The 23749-nt window shown below is 43.6% G+C and overlaps 1 protein-coding gene across 2 annotated transcripts in view; it reads left to right on the top strand.

Annotated features, from left to right (window-relative positions):
* The window catches only part of LOC143291157 (glucoside xylosyltransferase 2-like), a 29232-nt gene extending 5965 nt beyond the window's left edge, over positions 1-23267 (top strand). The window contains exons 2-8 of one of the 2 annotated variants that reach the window (XM_076600844.1): positions 4191-4271; positions 7737-7911; positions 12993-13124; positions 13482-13683; positions 14548-14697; positions 17440-17621; positions 22837-23267. In XM_076600844.1, coding sequence (XP_076456959.1) covers positions 4191-4271; positions 7737-7911; positions 12993-13124; positions 13482-13683; positions 14548-14697; positions 17440-17621; positions 22837-23001 — 1087 coding nt within the window. In that variant the 3' untranslated portion in view covers positions 23002-23267. Of the gene's footprint in view, positions 1-4190; positions 4272-7736; positions 7912-12992; positions 13125-13481; positions 13684-14547; positions 14698-17292; positions 17331-17439; positions 17622-22836 lie in introns of those variants that run through there. The other variant, XM_076600845.1, reaches the window with a different exon arrangement.
* Positions 23268-23749: the final 482 nt, after the last annotated feature.

Here is a 23749-nt window from a genome sequence, read left to right as displayed (position 1 = left end):
TGTCAGTTGAAATGTTGTACACAAATCCATTAATCGTTTTCCAAAAATATTTACATTTGTATCTTCTGAGCGTCTTAACAGTTCATTGCTACTGCCCATTGGAGAGTCGTCATCAAAGTTTGCCATTTCCAGAACCCAGTCTCCAATTCTGGCATTCAAGTCCCCACCTACTACAATATGGAAATCACGTCCATGCATCTCAAATGTGGACATTAAGAACTGTTCCAGTTTTTCAATAGTGCAGTCAAAGTCTTTTCCTTTTATAGAAGACACTGTTGATGGGGTGATTGTATATGTTGACAAATAAAACATTCTTTTCACACCCAAACAGAGTTTTGTAATATCTAATGCAAATGATATTTTCGAATTTAGTTTCAAACTTAACCACATAATCTGACAAGCATTTCTAACCAGAAGCACTGTACCCCCAGATCCACGTCCCATCCTGGATAGCTTCACTGCTGGAGAATGAAAAACCAGGTAATCTGTAAATGGACATCAAAATCGAAAGAGCTGAACGTAAATGTTTCTTGTAAGCAACAAACATCAAAAGACAGAATATAGTCCACAAAATCTGAGTATGAAAGTTTGGCACCCAGCCCATTCACATTCCAAGTAAGAAAAGAAAGATAATTTGATTTTAACAGTCAACTTAAGTTAGCAAAACGTGAATATAAAGATAAAGTGGAACGAAATTTGTTGTGTGGGGATGCTAGGAAGGCCTGGCAGGGGTTAAATACAATGATGGGAAGGAAACAGCGACCCAAAGCTCTGTTGTCTGATGACCCCTTTGGCTTTGCCAATGACATGAACAGGTTTTATGCAAGGTTTGACAGGCATGATGTCCGTGCAGAGTGTGATGATCTATGTCAGTCACTTGTCTCTTGCCCTGTGGAACTGGACACAGCTGAGGTGACGAGGTGTTTTTCACGTGTCAACCCAAACAAAGCGCCCGGACCAGACGGCCTGTCAGGTCGCGTGTTGAAAGTTTGTGCCGACCAGCTTGGTCCAGTTTTTACACGTGTTTTTCATTTTCTTTTAGATAAACATTTCATGCCCCGCTTATGGAAGATGACAACTATTGTTCCATTGCCAAAGTTTTCTGGTGCTGTCCAAATGAAAGATTTCCGCCCAGTGGCTCTCACATCTGTCATTGCCAAATGTATGGAAAGAGTTGGTCTGTGGACACTTATCGAAATGTATAGCTGATCACATGGATCCATTACAGTTTGCGTACAGGGCTAGACGAGGTGTTGATGATGCAACAGTTTCTTTAATTGATCTAATCGCACGTCATTTGGACAAATCTGGAACATCTGTTAGGGTACTTTTTATGGATCTGTCCGCTGCTTTTAATACTATTCAACATCATATTTTAGTGAGGAAACTTATAGACCTAGATGTAACATCTGACCTTATTTTATGGATACGACAGTTTTTATGCGATCGGCCACAGCGTGTTTGTCTGAATGTCAGTTCTGGCTGGCCCACATTGTCTGAAATTATTACTGTGAATACTGGAGTTCCGCAGGGCTGTGTTTTATCCCCTTTGCTTTTCTCCCTCTACATTAACGACATCAGGTGCTCAGAACTTTTTCTCAGTCTTGTAAAATATGCTGACGACATGGCTTTAGTAGGTCTTTTAAAAGACGAGTTTTCAATTTCACAGTATTTTTTTAGAAATTAGTGTCATAAACTCTTTCTTAAAGGATAACTTTCTCGAACTGAACGTGGAGAAAACAAAAGAACTTATTTTAGGCAGTGAAAGGGACACACACACACACACACACACACACACACACACACACACACACAAAATCCAGTCATAATAGATCAGAAACAAGTGGAAATAGTGGACAGTTTTAAATATCTAGGGACTATAGTTGATCACAGTCTCACATTCAGTGAACATGTTGATGCCACTGCCAAGAAAGCTCACCAGAGACTCTTTTTACTGCGAAAATTAAGAAGTTTTAATGTTAGTCCACACATACTTGAGCTGGTGTACAGAAGTCTGATAGAAAGTGTCATGGCTTTCAGTATTGTGGCCTGGTTTGGTAATATGACTGTGAAGTTAAAGACAAAATTAGGACGAGTTGTAAACCTGGCCAGCAAAATCATAACCAAGCCCCAGCAACAACTGAACACCCTATACCAGTCCACTCTTAGCAGAAAAGCACTCCAAATTTTTCATGATTCCACTCATCCACTTAACTCGTCTTTCAGAAACTCCCTTCTGGTAGACGATGTAAAATCCCTTTTGCAAAGAAGAATGTGTACAAAAAATCATTTGCCCCCTCTGCTGTTGCTGTGATAAATGATTCGCTCAAATAATGTTTTAATTCCATTGCCTGTGATTTGTTTATTGTTATGATGGCAGTTGTCTTTCTTCCCTATATGTATGCATGCATGCGTGTAAAGAAAGAAGTGAGGGGAGGGGGGGAGGGGAGAAGTGTGTGGGTGCGCGCGCGCGTGTGTGTGCGTGTGTGTGTGTGTGTACGCGCGCGCGCGTGTGTGTGAGCGCGTGCTCAGTTATTGTTTTGCCGCAGAGGGGCGTGAAAGAAGTTTTACATGCTTTTTGTCTTGGTGGCGGTTGACCCTTCAACTGTGATTTCATGTTCTTAAATGTTATAATTATCTTACTGAATATTTTCTTATTATATCATTGAAATGTTTCACTTTATCTTAAAATGTAATTTTTGTTTTCTTACCTAAATGTTTTCTTTTAACATGATAGTTAATATGTATGCTGTGATCAAGGAAGGGTGTGCCAGTTGCTCATTCGTTTTTCGGTTTTATCTGTTGATGAGCATTTGTCTTTTTCAATGTTATTATTATCTTACTGAATATTCTCCTTTTTATAATGATTGAAACGTACACACAAAACGATGCATGCGCGCACACGGGCACACATGCAACACACACACAGTTGTTACACTCTGAATATAATAGTATCTTACCCACATGTTTTTCTTTTTACATTATAATTGATGTGTGCATGGTGATAAGTGAAGGGTGTGTCAGTTTGTTGTTGTTTTTTTTTGCTGACGGGCATTTTATTTTAAGTGAGCCTAAAGAAAATTTTCTGGTTTTGGTTGAAACAGATAATAAAGTATTTTGAATTGAACTGAATTGAATTGAATTTACATATATATTCGGCAAACTGGTCCCATCTACCTCATTAATGTCGTCTGCTACATCAACATATTCTGTACGTTCAGTTGTGTTTTCTGATCTGTTCATGACCCCTGCGTTGTCTGTGTGTGTGAAAGCGGCTTCGTTGGGAGTCAGTATTGTGTGTCAGAATGTTGGAGCCGCCTCTCCTTGCACAAACTGGTTTTTCCTGTTTGTGGAGGCCAATTCGGCCTCGGTCTAACCCCTATTTATGTGTGTGTTGTGTGTGTTTTGCCATGCATACCCCAAGCTTCGTGGTGACTGGCTTGTTGCTCACTGGCTGTCACAGCTGACCTGGTTCTTAGCCTTTCCCTCTTCTCTTCCTCCTGAGAGAGAGAGAGAGAGAGAGAGAGAGAGCTGTGACATGATAGACAGGCCTTCGTGTTGATACGCGCTGAAGGTTTCCATAGATAGGGAAACAAGGTGATGTACACAATGACATGACCATACAGTCTTAGTGGAGCATAAGCCCATAAAGTTAGCATTTGTGTGAAGAACAAGCAGCGTGTATAAAACTTCCACAATGTAGTGCAATAAGGCCAGTACACATTTAAATGCCTCAAAACGAAGTTCTGGAGTGAAGGTGTCGATGCTTGCGCAAACACACACACACACACACAGACGCGCAAACACATGTGAACGCGCGCGCGCGCGCGCGCACACACACACACACACACACACACACACACACTAAAAATAAATAAAAGAACACAAACACATACACAGAGGACACATGCGCACGCACGCGGGGACGCACATACACACACACACACACACACACACACACACACACACACACACACACTACCCAAACGGACACATGTGCGCACAGATACGTACACACACACACACACACACACACACACACACACACACACACACACAGAGCAAAAACAACATGCATGCGCTGAAACACGCACGCGCACACACACACTGTTTTGTATTCATATGAACAAAATGAAAGTGTGTAATTATGTGAACAGAAAGGAAACTAACTGTGAAATATGAATGAGCAGAAACTGGGAACGATGGACAGTCACTGAACTCACAACTGGCGCGACCCGAGAAGAGTCTGGTCTGAAGCCTCGCCTTCAAAGGTAAGACAGCTTTAACGATAAAATGAAGAATAACTGTTGAGTCGATTCTTCAGGGACTGTGTTAGTTGGAAAACGTTGGACACCTTTTATCAAAAGTGAGTCTTATTTTACAACCAACAGTTTTGATAAACTTTCTCCATTTGGCAATACAGCTTTTTGTCCACCTTACGCTGTTTCCCTTTCGCAATATTCAGTCTCACTTTGAATTATTATCACTTCATCTGTACAACAACAACAACAAAAACCAAAAACAAAAAACAAACAAATAAACAAACAACAACAACAACAAAAAAAAAGAAAAGAAAAGAACACAAAAACAGAAGTCAATTTCTACTCTGAGTACTTGACATTCGCCATCAATGAGGACGAAATTCAAGCCCTCCACATAAATCAAGCTACAAAACTAATGAGCGAACACTATGGTTCATAGCCTGTGGATGGGTCTGCTGCAGTCCTCACTGAGTGTGAGACTAATCAGGCACTTGACCATAAAAAGTACTCATTCCAGATTTTGTTCATTATTTTGTAGTACTTCCCCTTGTTGGAGGGGGGGGGGAGGAATCTTCCATCATTATTAGAAAAAACGTGATACAAAGTAAACCCCCATGTTAATCCAACGTCGATAATTTATCGTATTGTTTCCAATCATGAAATTGTCAATGTAAAATAAAACTGGTTCTGACAGAAGATCTTAACTCATTTTGGTCTCCATTGACAACAAAATTTTCAATAAGCCCTAAGGTGTGTTTCCAAAATAAGTTACTGCCACGCACTGCATAGTAGGTCCACATTTTTCTTTTTATTTCATTGAAAAATGGGAACATTTCAGTTGCAATATTGTTATACTCTTCTAAAATCCTTGCATGCACCACAGCCAAACAACTTTTCAATGCTACGAACAATGTGCTAGGTAAAATGAAAAACACTCCTCTCCCTACATTTTCGGTGCAGGAACTCCCTCAAAAGTTTTCTGACTTCTTCACCGGCAAAATATCATGCATTCGTGAGAAGCTTGACTCTGTTGTGTCTCCTTCTTCACCCGTTAAAGAACGCATGTACAGTGGTCCTGTTTTACATTGTTTCCAACCGGTTACTGAAGATTTTGTAAAGAAAGTGTGTCTGAGGGCTTGTCCGAAATCCTGTGAGCTTGACCATGTCCCGTCTTCTTTGTTGGTTGAATGTATTGATGTTCTACTGCCACATATTACTCATGTCATCAATTCTTCCCTACTGTCTGGTTGTTTCCCTGAAAGCTTCAAATCTGCTGTTCTACGTCCACTCATCAAGAAACCATCTTTGGATCATAATTGTTTGAAAAATTATCGACCTGTCTCTAATCTGTCATTTTTATCAAAACTGCTAGAAAATATCATATTGTCTCAGCTCTTAGCTCATCTGGAACAAAATGGTTTACTTAATTCCCACCAGTCAGCTTATAGACGTGGTCATAGTTGCGAAACAGCCCTTCTTAGAATAGTGAATGATTTGCTTTCGAAATTTGATGAGGATAAGATATCTGTTCTCGCTCTCTTAGACTTGTCAGCAGGTTTTGACACTATCGACCACTCTATCCTCTCGAACAGACTTAAAACTTCCATTGGTATTCGTGACACTGCACTAACATGGATCACGTCTTACCTGTCAGATCGTACACAGAAAGTCTGTGTAAATGGTAGATACTCTAGAGTATCTGCCTTAAAATATGGTGTCCCACAGGGGTCTGTCCTAAGTCCTGTTCTTTTCGTGCTGTGTCGGATGTCATCAGTCATCATGCGATGTCGCATGAGAGCCTTGCTGATGACACACAACTGTATCAGTCGGCTTCCATAGCTGAATTTGATGCACTGGTGACTCAAATACGGGAGTGCCTTGCTGGCCTAAAGGACTGGGTGACTCTCAACAAGCTGCAAATAAATGATGATAAGACTGAATTGATGATAACCTGTCCAAAGAAGTTTCGTCAACATCCTTCCTTTCCTGACTCTGTTCTGATCAATAGCACACCTGTTTCACTTTCTCCTTCTGTTCGCAGTCTTGGTGTAATCCTAAACCAGTCTCTTTCCTTCCAACAGCACATTTCGAATATCTGTAAAGTTGCCTATTTGGAATTGCGTAGAATCAGCTCTATCCGCCACTATCTCTCAACCGATGCAACCAAGACACTTGTATGCTCTCTGGTTCTCTCAAGATTGGATAACTGCAACTCTCTTTTGGCCGGCCTTCCCAAATATGTATTAGACAGACTCCAACGAATTCAGAATAACGCTGCCAGACTCATTTGCAGAGCCTCTAAATTTGACCATGTTTCTCCTCTCCTTCAGTCTCTTCACTGGTTGCCCGTTTCTGATCGAATAGACTATAAGCTATCCACTCTGACCTTTTCTGCAGTCAACGGATCTGGCCCCAAGTATCTTTCTGAACTCCATGTCTATACTCCGTCTAGCCAGCTCCGTTCTTCCTCTGATACTCGACTTCTCAGGATACATCACGTTAGAAGTAAGACAAATGGACACAGATCGTTTTCTTTTCAATCGCCAAAGACGTGGAACAAGCTCCCCGATAACCTCCGTCATTCTGATTCCCTCGCATCTTTTAAATCTCGTCTCAAAAGTCACCTTTTCCCTCAGCAATAAGTTCAATTGTGGCAGGTCCACTTCATTTGCGTTAACTGTGCTTGACTATGTGTGTATACATATATATGTGTACATAACTACATGCATGTATATGAATGTGTATTGTGTGTGCGTGTGTTTATGTAAGTTTGTGCCTGCCTATGTGTGCGTATGTGTTAGAGTAGCTGTTACACACATAAGTATGTTAAAATGTATTATGCATTGTGTGTGTGTGTGTGTGTGTGTGTGTGTGTAGTCACAATTTGGTGTGTGTATGTAACATTGATGTAATGTTTTATGTTAACAAAAGCGTTTTTGTAAAGCACCTAGAGCAGATATCTGGATTGTGTGCTATATAAGTATCCATTATTGTTTTTTTCCGTTTATGTTTTCATATTCTGAACTTTCTTCGCCAAAATAGTGTTAATATATATAATAATAATATATAATATATATATATATATGATTTTTTGGTAATTTTTTATTATCTGGTATCCTTCTGAATGCTTTTTATTGCTGTCTTTCTGCTTATTTTGTTCGTTCTCTTTTGTCACACACACACACACACACACACACACACACACACACACAAACACACAAATACACAAATACACAAACACAAACACTCACACACAAAAACACACACACACACACACACAAACACACACACACACACAATAAACACACACACACAAACACACGCACACACACACATACACACACACGCACACACACACACACACACACACACACACACACACACAGAGTACATATATATCTAAGTGGTGTACACACGTATGAATGTGTGCGCGCTCCTTCCTCACCCATCAGACACAGGGACACTTTTTCACAGGGCAGGGGCAAAAGCCTCCTCCCTGCCCAGGATGCACCTGGCGGTGGTAGCGTGCCGCGACAGGGCGGAGGAGACCCTGACCATGCTCAGATCGGCAGCTGCCCTGACCAGTGAGGGATCCCTGGTCTTCCACATCTTCTCTGAGGCACATCTACAGGAAGGGCTTGCCCGTGAGGTGAGGTGAGGGGGGGAGGGTTAGGGGGGGTGGAGGGAGGGAGGAAGGGGGGGGGGGCAGGGATGGGGTGTGAGAGAGGGGTTGGGGGAGGAAGGAGGGTGGCAGGGAGGGGGTGTGAGAGAGAGGTGGGGGGAGGAAGGGGGGTGGCAGGGAGGGGGTGTGAGAGAGAGGTGGGGGGGAGGAAGGGGGGGGGGCAGGGAGGAGGTGTGAGAGAGAGGTGGGGGGAGGAAGGGGGGGAAGGGAGGGGGTGTGAGAGAGAGGTGGGGGGAGGAAGGGGGGGGCAGGGAGGGGGTGTGAGAGAGAGGTGGGGGGAGGAAGGGGGGGAAGGGAGGGGGTGTGAGAGAGAGGTGGGGGGAGGAAGGGGGGGCAGGGAGGGGGTGTGAGAGAGAGGTGGGGGGGAGGAAGGGGGGTGGCAGGGAGGGGGTGTGAGAGAGAGGTGGGGGGAGGAAGGGGGGGAAGGGAGGGGGTGTGAGAGAGAGGTGGGGGGAGGAAGGGGGGTGGCAGGGAGGGGGTGTGAGAGAGAGGTGGGGGGAGGAAGGGGGGTGGCAGGGAGGGGGTGTGAGAGAGAGGTGGGGGGAGGAAGGGGGGTGGCAGGGAGGGGGTGTGAGAGAGAGGTGGGGGGAGGAAGGGGGGGAAGGGAGGGGATGTGAGAGAGAGGTGGGGGGAGGAAGGGGGGAAGGGAGGGGATGTGAGAGAGAGGTGGGGGGAGGAAGGGAGGGGGTGTGAGAGAGAGGTGGGGGGGGAAGGGAGGGGATGTGAGAGAGAGGTGGGGGGGGGGGAAGGGAGGGGATGTGAGAGAGAGGTGGGGGGAGGAAGGGGTGGCAGGGAGGGGGTGTGAGAGAGAGGTGGGGGGAGGAAGGGGGGTGGCAGGGAGGGGGTGTGAGAGAGAGGTGGGGGGAGGAAGGGGGGGAAGGGAGGGGATGTGAGAGAGAGGTGGGGGGAGGAAGGGGGGGAAGGGAGGGGGTGTGAGAGAGAGGTGGGGGGAGGAAGGGGGGGAAGGGAGGGGATGTGAGAGAGAGGTGGGGGGAGGAAGGGAGGGGATGTGAGAGAGAGGTGGGGGGAGGAAGGGAGGGGGTGTGAGAGAGAGGTGGGGGGGAAGGGAGGGGATGTGAGAGAGGTGGGGGGGAAGGGAGGGGATGTGAGAGAGAGGTGGGGGGGGGGAAGGGAGGGGGTGTGAGAGAGAGGTGGGGGGAGGAAGGGGGGTGGCAGGGAGGGGATGTGAGAGAGAGGTGGGGGGAGGAAGGGGGGTGGCAGGGAGGGGTTGTGAGAGAGAGGTGGGGGGAGGAAGGGGGGTGGCAGGGAGGGGGGGTGAGAGAGAGGTGGGGGGAGGAAGGGGGGTGGCAGGGAGGGGGGGGGGAGAGAGAGGTGGGGGGAGGAAGGAGGGTGGCAGGGAGGGGGTGTGAGAGAGAGGTGGGGGGAGGAAGGGGGGTGGCAGGGAGGGGGTGTGAGAGAGAGGTGGGGGGAGGAAGGGGGGGAAGGGAGGGGATGTGAGAGAGAGGTGGGGGGAGGAAGGGGGGTGGCAGGGAGGGGGTGTGAGAGAGAGGTGGGGGGAGGAAGGGGGGTGGCAGGGAGAGGGTGTGAGAGAGAGGTGGGGGGAGGAAGGGGGGGAAGGTAGGGGATGTGAGAGAGAGGTGGGGGGAGGAAGGGGGGAAGGGAGGGGTGGGGGGAGGAAGGGGGGGAAGGGAGGGGATGTGAGAGAGAGGTGGCGGGAGGAAGGGGGGAAGGGAGGGGGTGTGAGGGAGGGGTGGGGGGAGGAAGGGGGGAAGGGAGGGGTGTGAGGGAGGGGTGGGGGGAGGAAGGGGGGAAGGGAGGGGATGTGAGAGAGAGGTGGAGGGAGGAAGGGGGGAAGGTAGGGGATGTGAGAGAGAGGTGGGGGGAGGAAGGGGGGAAGGGAGGGGTGTGAGGGAGGGGTGGGGGGAGGGAGGGGGTGTGAGGGAGGGGTGGGGGGAGGGAGGGGGGAAGGGAGGGGGTGTGAGGGAGGGGTGGGGGAGAAAGGGAGGGGGTGGGAGAGAGAGGTGGGGGGAGGAAGGGGGGAAGGGAGGGGGTGTGACGGAGGGGTGGGGGGAGGAAGGGGGGAAGGGAGGGGGTGTGAGGGAGGGGTGGGGGGAGGAAGGGGGGGAAGGGAGGGGGTGTGAGAGAGAGGTGGGGGGAGGAAGGGTGGGAAGGGAGGGGATGTGAGAGAGAGGTGGGGGGAGGAAGGGAGGGGATGTGAGAGAGAGGTGGGGGGAGGAAGGGAGGGGGTGTGAGAGAGAGGTGGGGGGGAAGGGAGGGGATGTGAGAGAGAGGTGGGGGGGGGAAGGGAGGGGATGTGAGAGAGAGGTGGGGGGGGGGAAGGGAGGGGGTGTGAGAGAGAGGTGGGGGGAGGAAGGGGGGTGGCAGGGAGGGGATGTGAGAGAGAGGTGGGGGGAGGAAGGGGGGTGGCAGGGAGGGGTTGTGAGAGAGAGGTGGGGGGAGGAAGGGGGGTGGCAGGGAGGGGGGGGGAGAGAGAGGTGGGGGGAGGAAGGGGGGTGGCAGGGAGGGGGGGGGAGAGAGAGGTGGGGGGAGGAAGGGGGGCTCGGGGTGTGTGAGAGAGGGGTGGGGGGAGGAAGGGGGGCTCGGTGGGTGTGAGAGAGGGGTGGGGGGAGGAAGGGGGGCTCGGGGTGTGTGAGGGAGGGGTGGGGGGAGGAAGGGGGGCTCGGGGTGTGTGAGGGAGGGGTGGGGGGAGGAAGGGGGGCTCGGGGTGTGTGAGAGAGGGGTGGGGGGAGGAAGGGGGGCTCGGGGTGTGTGAGGGAGGGGTGGGGGGAGGAAGGGGGGCTCGATGGGTGTGAGAGAGGGGTGGGGGGTGGAAGGGGGGCTCGGGGTGTGTGAGAGAGGTGTAAGATGAGCTGCAGGCTGTGACTGAAGCACGTTCAGTGATGACCTTACATACGTCAAACTTTACAAGCATACAAAAACGCAAAAAAATATATTTTTGAAAAAAAAAATGAAAAAAAAATCAAATGTCAGCATACTAAAATTCCGTGTCTTTCCCGCGTTTTCTGGATTGACTTCAGTCAAGTTGTGATTTCCCCACAGCACGAAACAAAGTCGACAGACAGTATGCTGGGTAGGCCCTGTTAATCTATTTCCAACTATATTAATAAACAATACATTAATTTTTTGTTCTTTTCTTTTCTAAAAGAAGAAATCATGGTAGTTCATTGTAACTTCTGTTTTCCCAGTCTTCCACTTCCCTTCCTTTTTACTTCGATTTGCAGTTTACGATTGATGCAACAAAACTTTATTAACACACACACACACGCGCACACACACACACACACACACACACACACACACACACACACACACACACACACACACACACACACGCGCACACACACACACACACACACACACACACACACACACATATATATATATATATATATATATATATATATATATATATATATATATATATAACTTCCCCCATCTCTGTCTGTCTGTCTGTCTGTCTGTCTGTCTCTCTCTCTCTCTCTCTCTGTGTGTGTGTGTGTGTGTGTGTGTGTGTCTGTCTGTCTTAAGAATTTATTTTCTTTTAATTATATATAAATGTTTGGCTGTTGTCTGAGTCATTCTGGGTTATCTGTTAACCACCACCCCATCCCACTTTACCCCACCTCAGGCCCCTCCCACCCCCAAACACTGATTTCAGACATAAACAGTTATATGCGCTTGGTGATTGTCTACGTGGATTTGACACTGTGCGCCATTAGTGATGAGGAAGGGGAACTCAGCTGAGCCCTGTGAGCCAAGTGTGCACACAGTAGGGTAGGTATGGGTAATTGCGAACGACTCGTATACCGCCCCACGTCGAAGCGTTCTTAACGGTTGTATTTTACAGTTTAACGTCAGCATCGACCTTTTTCTAATACCTTAATGAATATCCATTTCCAAGAACCAGTCAACCATCAGCTATTTCTGGCTATTTCCGCGCTCTTTCTTCTCTTCGCGCACCACTGCCGACTAGGGTTTCAAACGTGCTCACAAAATCCTAAAATCATTGGAAGCAAGTTGTATGACGTGAACTTTGACATAGTTTAGAATAGTTGATTTGATCGGATATGTTGAATGTGCATTACCAGTGCTGTGTCAGTTTAAGAAAGCATGTTGGTGACAGATCAGAACGTCAGTTTTGACAGGAATCTGTATAGTGTCGTTTGAAACTAGACCATAGGATATTTTTACGCGTCTATTTGCGAACGATGCTGCACAGTTACTGAGCACTCTCAAAAGGGTGTGTTTGTGTGCGGTGTGGGGTGTGTGTGTCTAAATGTCTGTTTGTGTGTTTGTGTGCATGTGTAATCAGAACCAACAATACAAGAATCTGGTGCGATGTTCCACTAATATAATTTGTCTAATGAGTTAAAGACTTGCTTCTGTTTTAATTGCCTATATGTACCCAAAGCCATTGTTCGCAGTTACACTTGCCCGTTCGCATTTACCCTCAGGCACCCCTGCTATTTCAAACGTCAACAAAGCGTTGAAAAAAATGAGCAGACGAACCTTTCCTGCTGCAACCAGTCGGAGAAAGCCTTCAAAAACAAAAATACTACGTTTGACTATCGTACGACATGTTATATTTACAGAATACATGTTGAGGTGGTCGCTCGACTGGATCACTCGCAGTTAGGCATACCTACCCAATGCTTGCTGTGTTCAGTGCCAAAGACAAGGCTGTTGGTGGTGCAATAACGTCAATTTGGAGTTTGATAGCGTTATAACAGCAATCACATTTAAAACTATTCCACGAGTAGCGAATGATTTGCAGGGAATTTTGTGCCAGCGGAGGCATCTCCAGACACTCAGTGACAAAGATATTACTGAAAAGATAAAGAAGAAGAAGAATGAGAAGATGAAAAAGAAAAAGAAAGGCTGCATTGATAAGCACCTGCTGTTGAGAGGATGAATGACCTTTGGGCTGCATTTTGTTAACAGCTGCTGTACACATGTTGGGGTATGGTGCTGGAGGTGGGGTGGGTGACCTGCAGAATGACCATGCCTGTGACATGCAGAATGACCATGCCTGTGACAGTGTGTCTGGTGACTGTGCTTTGGGTCAGCTCCAAGCCTGGCCCCAGCAGTACGCAGAGAAAATGGAGTACCGGGTGTATAATATCACCCTGCCAGCAAACGCCACCTGGTGGAAATCGGTGTTCTGGAGGCCGTGTGCATATCAGCGTCTGTTTCTGCACGTGAGTTCCTGTTGGGTGACAGTATCCCTGATGCCTGAATGGATAGAATGGAGTGTTCAAGTGTTCAGAATATTGTGTGCATGCGCGTGGGAAAGTGGATATCTATCAAATTGTCAAAATTATTGAACTTTTTGACATTGTTCACTTTGCATTCTGTTTTTCATTGACTTTCTTCCGTTGTTTGCTGGGCTATTCACCCTCCTTACACCAAAACGGCTGAATTATCTTTTTTAAGTGTGAGAGTGTGAGTATGTATATGCATACCTGTGTGCGTGTGTGCTTGCATGTGTGTGTGTGTGTCTGTGTGTGTGTGTGTGTGTGTGTGTGTGTGTGTGTGTGTGTGCTTGTGCGTGGCAGACTCTGTTAGCAGACGTGGACGCAGTACTGTATGTGGACACCGACAACCTGTTCCTGACCTCTGTGACATCAGTGTGGGACCACTTTGCCCGCTTTAACGCCAGCCAGACCCTGGGCCTGGTGGCCAATCACGAGAACAAGAAGGGGGGTGGCTGGTACAAAACAACGACCAAGCTCCGTGGCATTTTCGTGCACCCGTCTGGTGAGGATGAACAATGTTTATGTGCAACCTCCTTGTGAGGATGAAAATAATATGTTGAGTGTCCACCTGTCAGGTACAAACATCAGAATTCAATGCCTTCCGAAAACTTGTCGCGAAGCATGATATTAGTAATAGGGGGGGAAAGTAGAAAATTTCTTCTTCATTTTGTTTTAACTGATCAAGTTCACAGAGATATGATTGAACTTGTGTGTTGTGGTGATCCCCAGCCACACGATGGCCTGTACCTCATTACAAACAACATGAGCTGAGCTGAACTGAACTGTGTTGTAGCTTTGATCAAACATGTAATCCGACAACTGGCAAGATGGATTCTTCCAGTGTTCTTGTCTTCCAGCATCGTTTAGCACTTTTCTTACAAAACTTGCAGATGATATCAGCAGTTTGTGTTGTGCTACTTTCTTGATTGTCACATCTTATTTTTCCACGTGAAATTCAAGCCGTACATCCATCCACTAAGCACCGCACAGAAAAGAATTAAAGATTTTTTAATCTTTGGTGAAATTCTAATCAGGCAAGCGTTGGAATTTTTTTAATTTTTTATGACAGGGTAGTGTCTGTACTTGTTGTGTATGATGAACGCAGGAGGCCGATATTGTTTATCATTTCAGTGCGAAGCGTTGACAGCAGGAAAGGAGTGAAAGAAATATCAGAAACGATTCTAAAGGTACAGTGGAATTGAACTCACCTTTAGGGTTCCTCGGTGTATTTCAATGAGCACGGTATTTCAATGAGAGTTGATGTTGGTTTCTTTGGTCTATGATATCTTTTCTGATGATACTTGAGAGAAAGAACTTCAGGTGAGTCGGGTGGGTGACCTTTAGTAGTGGTGGTGGTGTTTCTCAGGTGTGAATTCAGGTGTGATTCTGATGAACCTGACCAGACTACGCCAGGTCAGTTTTGGTGAGAACATGTGGCGCTACAGCCATGTCTACCGGAAGAAGCTATTCACGGTGGACCAGGACCTCTTCAACATCTACCTGCACTTCCATCCAGGTGATTCTCTGTGAGCACGTGGCTTTGGATACAAGGGGTTGGTGGAACACTGGGCGGTAGGGAGAGAAAGGACGCCATGTGTGTGAAGTGTGTGTGTGTGTGTGTGTGTGTGTGTGTGCGTGTGTGTGTGTGCGTGCGTACGTGCCTGCCTGCTTGCGTGCGCTCGCGCGTGTGTGTGCTGTGTGTGTGTGATTTGGGGGTTGGAAGAAAAAAAAAAAGAAAAAGGGATAAACTAGAACAATGGAAGTGTGTGTGTGTGTGTGTGTGTGTGCTTGAACGTGCTTTGGTGTATGGCTGGATGTTTGTGTAGGTTATGGATATTGGTTTTTCATTTTGTGTTCAAATGTATGTTTTACTCGTCGAGTTTTATACTGTGCAGTGTAGTTGAGCATGTCTTGCATGACTCGGAAGGGGGGGGGGGGGGTGCTATGTGGATTGGATTGTTATTGTTGTTGTTACTACTTTTGATGCAGTGTCTTGTTTTATTTTGTCATGTTTGTTTCTTCCTTGGATCAACCTGCATGTTTTGGGGGATGATATATGTTTTTGTTGTTTTTTATTTTGTTTTATCAATCCAAACAAGAGAGGCAAGGCCTTCAAGACTCACTTGTGATACACTTTAAAAAAAAATCTAATCGTTAAAATGTGTTCTGTATTTGTTATTATAAAGCTTTGGGTTAAAAGAAAAAGAAAAAAAAGTCCTAACGGCAGATTCGAATTCTGCGTGTTTGGGTGAGAAGAAACTGTCTTACCCATTACACTGTCGTGGCTCCTTAACTGACGTTCAAAAATACGAGTACTTAAACATGCTGTTTTAAAGGGCGATAAATCGATTGCGGTATTCGCAGTGAGAACGCTGTTTAAATCATATTATTCTGGTGTATCTTGGGCATTCAAAAAATCTTTAAGGTAATTAAAAATTCTTTTTAAGTCCGCGGTAAAGGAGACGTGGCTATCGCCGCAATCACACTGCAACATTTAGACGTTTTCTCTGGATCTAGATAGATGTACAAGTTTCAGTTAGATACACCCGGTTGACACGGTCGATTCAATTTCTCTTTTATGTTCATTCTAGTTTTAAATTTGATATGAACATTGAGTATTTTGTTAAACTAATAACACGTAGAGCCAAGTACAAGTGCTTCTAAACGTCTTATGAAGTGAAAAGGACTTCATTTTGAGAAAAGTCAAGACCGGAAATTTTTACGTTTCATCAATTCAAGGGTATTAACTCACATGGTTTATTATTTTTAACTGATTTCCGACTGATTCTGTGGATATTTTTATGGCAGTTTGGGGCATAATCCAGTAAGTGACGAGGCGTTCACAAATCTTTCTATGAATAAATATTTAACGGTCTCCTTCTCCAACTTACCATCACATGTTATCGTGTATTGTTGATTGAATATAGGATTGAACGGGAGGTCAACAACTTGAAACAAAATGGCGTCGTTCGCGTTCGCGAAGAATATGAGCACGCGCTTTGAATGTGTATAAATATGTGTACGCAATTGATTTTTGCCCATGAGCTTCAGGGCTCAGCCAGTAGATCTATAAAGTCCACTCGTCGTATTGATTTTAGTATTTTCCGAAAAAGACCACTTGGGCGAATGAACATAGTGAAAGCCCTGTACACTGAGAGTAAAGCACACAAGCTTTTTATGTATTGAGTATAATTTCAAAATGTAATGTTTAAGATGAGAAAGATCAGTTTAAAGCAAATTAAGTCCCCTAGCATTAATTACAGATTAATTTCCCTTTTTTACTATCTGCACCAAAACGTTTGCATAAATAAATATAACTTCCATGCTTAGCAAAAAGAAGTTCCTGTTTGAACAAAAAATGATGACAATGACTGCTCTTGTTGTTGTGTCAGAATATCAGATCAAAGTGCCAAGTTTAGAGAATAAAAAAAATATAAATATAACAGTCAATGCAGTTTGCATATAATTTGGCTTCTTTTTTTAATTTTTTGTTTGTGCATTATTGTTTTAAACAAGATGACTGGAAAGAACTGAATTTTCCCTATTTTTATGCCTAATTTGGTGTCAACTGACAAAGTATTTGCGGAGAAAATGGCAATGTTAAAGTTTACCATGGACACACAGACACAAACACACACACACACACACACACACACACACACACACACACACACAGACAACCGAACACCGGGTTAAAACATAGACTCACTTTGTTTGCACAAGTGAGTCAAAAACGAACTGTTGTAACTGTAAAGCACTTGGAGCAAAATTGTTTCCTTAGTAACTATATATAAAAAAGTTATTATGAATATCATTATTACTATTATTAGCATCATTATCAGTGGTTGAAATGTCTGCCAGAAAGATGACAGTCCTGAAGTGGCGACCACCCTGGATGCGCGGGTTCGAACCTGCTGAGGACCAGGTTGGGAAAAAAAAAAGGTGGCAATACAAGTGCATTCAGGAGTTATGACCTGGGTGCGGCCCGGCCCCCTTAGAGTGAAAAGAGTTAAAGGCCGAAAAATTTGACTGAGGGGTAATTCTTCTCTGAAGACCTTGTAATGTGTTGTCCAGTTCTCCATGGATTTTCTGATCACATTACACTTTGCAGACCAACTGTTCTGGCTGGACTAAACAGCTGTCCCCATTTAAATTTTTTTTTTTTTATGACATTATACTTTGCAGACCAGCTGTTCTGGCTGGACTAAAGAGCTCTCCCCAGTTTCTCCACAATTTCTGATCACATTACACTTTGCAGACCAACTGTTCTGGGTGGACTGCCCGCTGAATTTCCGCACGGACCACTGCCAGTTTCGCTATAAAGACAACAGCAGCGCCTGTCTGTCGGCAGAAGGGAGAGGGGTTCAGATACTGCACGGGAGCAGACAGTCCTTCCACAAGAACCGTCTGCTCTCCGGCGTCTACAGTGTTTTCGCTGAGGTATTTATATTACTCCTTTTTTGTCTCAACAGATTTCTCTGTGTGAAATTGGGGCTGCTCTCCCCAGGGAGAGCGCAACGCTATACTGACAGCGCCACCTTTTTTTTGTTTTTTTTTTGTTTGTTTGTATTTTTCCACTGCCCTTAATTTAATTTGTTTTCTTATGGAAGAAGATTTTTCTACATAATTTTGCCAGGAACAGCACTTTTGTTGCCGTGGGTTCTTTTGCGTGCGCTAAATGCCTGCTGCACACTGGACCTCGGTTTATCGTTTCACCCGAATGACTAGCGTCCAGACCACCACTCAAGGTCTATTGGAAGGGGAGAAAATACATAGACATTGTATTTTGTGTGTGTGTGTGTGTGTGTGTGTGTGTGTGTGTGTGTGTGTGTGTGTGAAAGTATGTGTGTGTGTGTAATATGCTCAAAGGAGGCAAAAAAGTCATTTTAGCTGTAAGTAAGATGATTAGATTTGCAAATGTTGCCTAGTTATACTTTTGGAGTTAAAAGACATTTGTGTTTTCTCAACTTTTATGTGACATTGTTGTGTATTTGGAAATGTTTGTTCTGGGCACGAAAAGTTTATTTTGCAGTAATCCTCCATACTCCAATAGGAGTGAAAGGATAATTAAAACTTGAAACTTGTGTGTGTGTGTGTGTGTGTGTGTGTGTGCATGCATGCACCCACCCGCACCCCCTAATCCCCCCACCACACACACACACACACACTCTTTCTGTATGTCTGTCTGTCTGTTTCACAGTCTCCCTTACTCTGTCTTACAGTTTTATATTCACATTAGTATAGTATGTTTTACTGAACACAAACAATGTATGCTTGTGTGTGCGTGTGCGTGTGAGAGAATGGGAATGCGAATGCGAAATGTTTATTCAAATTTAGGCCTAAGCCCCTAATTGAAGAGGAAATCATATACAAAACAAACAACCAAAATTACGATAACACAGTGTCTAGTATTTGATCTTAACAACATTATTGTCATGAAAATTCAAATTGATACTATGATTTAAGTTACAGCCGTACGTAATCGTTTCAAGGCATAGTAAATGTAAAACGCAACATTACGTAAAACAATTTCATTTCTAGATGACATAAGCAAATTAAATCTAAAGCGACATGGGCTGTTATAAAACTTAGGTTGAATATATGTTATCCTTAAGTCGTGAAAGACAGGACAGCAAAACATAAAATGAATTTCATCTTCTTCTGAATCATGACATAAACGACACTGTACTTTATCTACTCTTCTATCGCTAAATCTAAACCTATGGCAGGCAATGTCTGTTACACCAAATCTTAATTTAGTCAGAGCACATTTAACATATCTATTCATTGCAATTTCAATATATGGTTCCACACTATTTGTCACTTTAAACATCCTGTATTCAGCAAATCTATTGCTGTTCTGTACGTGATCATGCCAGCTCTGCCATCTACAGTCAACAAGTCTTTGTTTAAAACATTTCATAAATCCTGCTACATTTTCAACACCCTGGTTATCCCATACATAGGCAAATCCATAGGAACACAAACATTTTCTAATACCTGTAGCCCAAGTCTTCTTACCATTATTGTCTAAATTATACAGCGACCTGTAAGCTTTGTATGGTAACCTATAACTATCCATTCTAGTTAATTTTAGCCAGTAATTAATACATTTTACATAAGAATTTAGATATATCGGGTATCTCCCAAGTTCACCATAAATAAAGTCGTTAGGTGTTCGCATGTCAACATTCAAGAAACGTTTCATAGCAGACAGGTGTAGTCTTTCAATGTCTGCACCATTTTCAAAAGCCCATATTTCAGCACCATATTGTAAAATAGACTGTACCTGAGAATCAAATAACTTTATAAATATAGTATATGAGCTACAATCTAATTTGTACATAACACGAAGTATAATCAAAACAGCTCTCTTTGCTCTGTTTACTAAATCATGACACGCAAAAGAAAAACTAAGTCTAGTTGAAAAAAATATTCCAAGATGCTTGTATGCATTTACCACTTTTACTGTTTCATTTCCATAAGACCATTGTTCATGTCTACTAAGATATCCACCCTTTCGAAACACAATTATATTTGTTTTGTCCATATTTACTCTTAATTCTAGTTTCATTGCGGCTTCATACAAACTATTCAACTGTCTTTGCAAACCAATAACTGGTATTGATAACAAAATCATATCATCGGCAAAAAGCAACATAAACAACTCTATCAAATCAAAAGTCACCCCATGTCGCCCGTTTTCAATGATTTCGAGGGCAATCTCATTGACAAACAATGAAAACAAAACAGGACTACAAACATCGCCTTGTTTTACTCCTCTGGTGCAATTAACAAAATCTGATAATTTCGCTCCACTTCTTATCCTAGCTTTCACTTCTCTGTACATGCTTTTAATACATCGATACAGTTTACCTCTAATTCCATTTTTATCAAATGCTTTTTCAAAATCAACAAATGCAACATATAACTTTTGATTATTGGCAAATTGTCTCTGAACAGCAGCTACAATTTAAATATATGATCGATAGTACAACAATCTTTCTTAAAACCAGCTTGACGTTCACCTGTTATGTTGTTTAAACTCACCCATTCTTGTAATCTGTAATTAATAATTGAACTATACAATTTACTACTAGTATTACATAATGTTATTCCTCTATAATTATTTGTGTCATTCACTTCACCTTTCTTAAACAATAGTAAAATAATTGATTCGGTCCAGTTTTGTGGATGAATGCCATTGTCAAATAAATGATTAAATAAATTCAACCAAAACGTTAATATGGATTCACCACCATTTTTGAAAAACTCGCCGATTAATTCATCAGGTCCAGCTGATTTTCCACTCTTCAATTTTCTAATCGCTAACAGTAATTCATCCCTGGATATTTGTCTGTTTATAACTTCATTTGCTCCATCTTCTACTGCTTCATCTATTGCATCATCTTCATCTAAATCATCTGCTTCTTTTTCAAGTACATTTCTAAAATGATCATACCACTGATCTACAGATATCAAGTGAGTCAAAAATGACGAATGTATCGGAAGTTGTGTGGACAGTGATGATGAGTTTGTGAGTGCGGATAAAAGTAATGAGAATAAATAGTGCATTTTGTACCATGAGGGAAGGCGTGGGAGAGAGAGGAGGGAGCAGTAATGAGAGGATGAATGAGAGTGGTGATGAAAGTTGTGATGATTATGTGAACGGGAATGGGGAGGTGGCTGATGACAGTCTGAACACCACACTTTCCGGAAATTGTGTGTGTCTGTGTGTCCGTGTGTCTGTGTGTCCGTGTGTCTGTGTGTCCGTGGTAAACTTTAACATTGACATTTTCTCTGCAACTACTTTGTCAGTTGACACCAAATTTGGCATAAAAATAGGAAAAATTCAGTTCTTTCCAGTCATCTTGTTTAAAACAATATTGCGCCTCTGGGATGGGCACAAAAAATAAAGAATGAAGCCTAATTATATGCAAACTGCATGAACTGTTATATTTATATTTTTTGCATTCTCTAAACTTGGCACTTTGATCTGATATTCTGACCCAACAGCTAGAGCAGTCATTATTATCATTTTTTGTTCAAACAGGAACTTCTTTTGCTAAGCATGGAAGTTTTATTTATTTTGCAAACGTTTTGGTGCAGATAGTAAAGAAGGGAAATCACTCTGTAATTAATGCTAGGGGAGTTAATTTGCTTTAAACTGATCTTTGTCATCTTAAACATTACATTTTGAAATTATACTCAATACATAAAAAGCTTGGATTTTTTTTTTTTTTTAAGTGTATCACAAGTGAGTCTTGAAGGCCTTGCCTCTCTTGTTAATATTGTCTTCACAACAACTATCAAGCGTATTTGAACACAACAAATTTGAACGTATTGGAGAGAACTTCACATGAGCTGCAAAACATTTATCTTCACAATCACGAACAAGTGGTTTTTCACTCACAACACACACGTCATTATCAACACACAATTTTGTTCCAAACATGCAGACCTCATCGGGTAATCCCGGAAAGTGTTCATCATGCCGTGAGGTTCTATTTGGCCTCATGCGATTCACGTGCTCTTTGAAAGCTGCAACACACACCGGACTGTCACTGGCCAGGTCACCATGTTCCCCACCCTCCCTGTTGGCAACAAGTTCACTGTCATCTGACACAGGTGTCATGGTTGGCCTGCTGCCAGCTACCGCTCTGTACCCAGTTTCACACACAAAATCTACACCCGGTGCTAGGCTCAAACTAGACCCTCTTTTAGACATGTTTGGCATCAAAATCGGTATTTTTCCAAAAGGGTTAGAGGACAAAACACAGAATGGTTCAATGGGTCGGCCGAAACCCTACGTGACTTCTTTCAGTCTATCACCGGTGTCTAAATAGTACTTTTTCCCCTCGATCACCAAGTGATCGTACACCATGGTGACTTTCTTTCTCTGGTCTCTGGCTGCCTTAAGATGAGGGGTCAATTTCCTCCTGATTTCTCTGACTTTTGCAGAGAAATCTTCACCAATAAATATACCACTTCCTTTTAGCTTACTTTTATCTTTCAAAACCTTCTCCTTATCTTTGTAGAAAGTACAGCAAGCAACGATGGGAGACTTAGGATTGGCACTCACACGGTGTACTCTGTCAAACTGTACTGTGTCTGACATCTCCAACCTATCTGTCAGCATCTCCCTGACCGATTTCTCACAGTCTTGCCACGTTTCGTCTTTGACTCTCGGTATTCCATGGATGATCAAGTTATTGCGCTTTGATCGACCTTCCAAATCATCAACCTTTTTCTCCAAATTTTCTACTTTCTTGTGCGTGTGTGTGTGAGAGAGAGAGAGAGAGGGTGTGTGTATGTTCTGTTTTTGTTTGTTTGTTTGTTTGTTTTTCCTATGTCGATTATTAACACCATGCTTGTGCCTGTGTTTGTGTGTGTGTGTGTGTGTGTGTGCTCTTGTGTATGTGTGTGTGTGTGTGTGTGTGTCTTATTTGTACCATGCTTATGCATTTATGTAGTATAGTATTCGCATTCTATGACTATAAGTAGCATTGTGTAGTGCATGCAATGACATATATAATGTAGTATTGTGTAGTCTAGACCTGTTTCAGGGCGGGGACTGGATGAAAAAAAGCGCGCCAGTACTCATCTATTTTCCTCGCAAATAAAGAATTTGTCTTGTCTTGTCTTTGTCTCACAGTACAAACTCGGAGACGACCTACGTACAGGTCTGCTGAAAAAACTTGCCAAGAAACTGCGGGAGAAGACGACGCCATGCACCACCCCCGTGTTCCAAAATGCCATCATCATGCATCTGGCCCAAGTGGTGGCGAAACTAGAACCACCTAAACACACCTCCGTTTGAGCGACACGAGATAAGTGATTACACGGGCACCAGTTCTTCTTTGAGGCGACATAGCGAGTGCTGGAAACACAAAGCCCGCGGTAACAGGAGTGTTCTCCCTTGCAGACCTTTGTAGAAAACTCCACTTTAAGGGTAAAACACTGCAGAAAATAAATAAATAAATAAAATAAATTAGAAAATTTGAGTGGCGCCGCACTACGGAGATTTGCTCTCCTCGGAGAGATCAGGCCGAATTTCATCAAAGAAATAAAAATGAATAAAAATATCATGTTGTGTTTCATATTTTCCCCGCCATTGTTGAATGAAGGATGTATGAATAGACTTGGTGCTTCTCTTTCGGGGACGTGCATAGATGTATCTCGGTCTACCCTTCATTACGAAACACAATGGAAGTTGATCTTTTATTTAAAAAAAAATAAATTCGTGTCTATTCAGAAACTTCTTTTTTTTCTCTCTCTCTCTCTCTCTCTCTCCTGTTTTAGTGATTGTCAGGTTTATGATTATTATTGCTCTAAGATATAACTGTCTTAGACATAGTTTTGTGTTTGAAATGTCGCAAATATAATTCGTACATGTTGCTTTAGTATGCGGCATTATGTTCGACAACATGTAAGTTTTTCTCCTTCAAGAGATGATAACAGTTAGTTTTTACTTGACATGGCTTGACTGTACACTCACCAAAGTGCTCTTGTTTTTGTAGTTTTCATTCTCTTCAAGTCATTTATTTATTTATATATATATATATGTG

Source organism: Babylonia areolata, chromosome 16, assembly GCF_041734735.1.
Source record: "Babylonia areolata isolate BAREFJ2019XMU chromosome 16, ASM4173473v1, whole genome shotgun sequence".
In the NCBI taxonomy this organism is placed as follows: Eukaryota; Metazoa; Mollusca; class Gastropoda; order Neogastropoda; family Buccinidae; genus Babylonia; species Babylonia areolata.
Note: the sequence above shows the minus strand (reverse complement) of the source record. Positions and strands in the feature narration are given on the sequence as shown.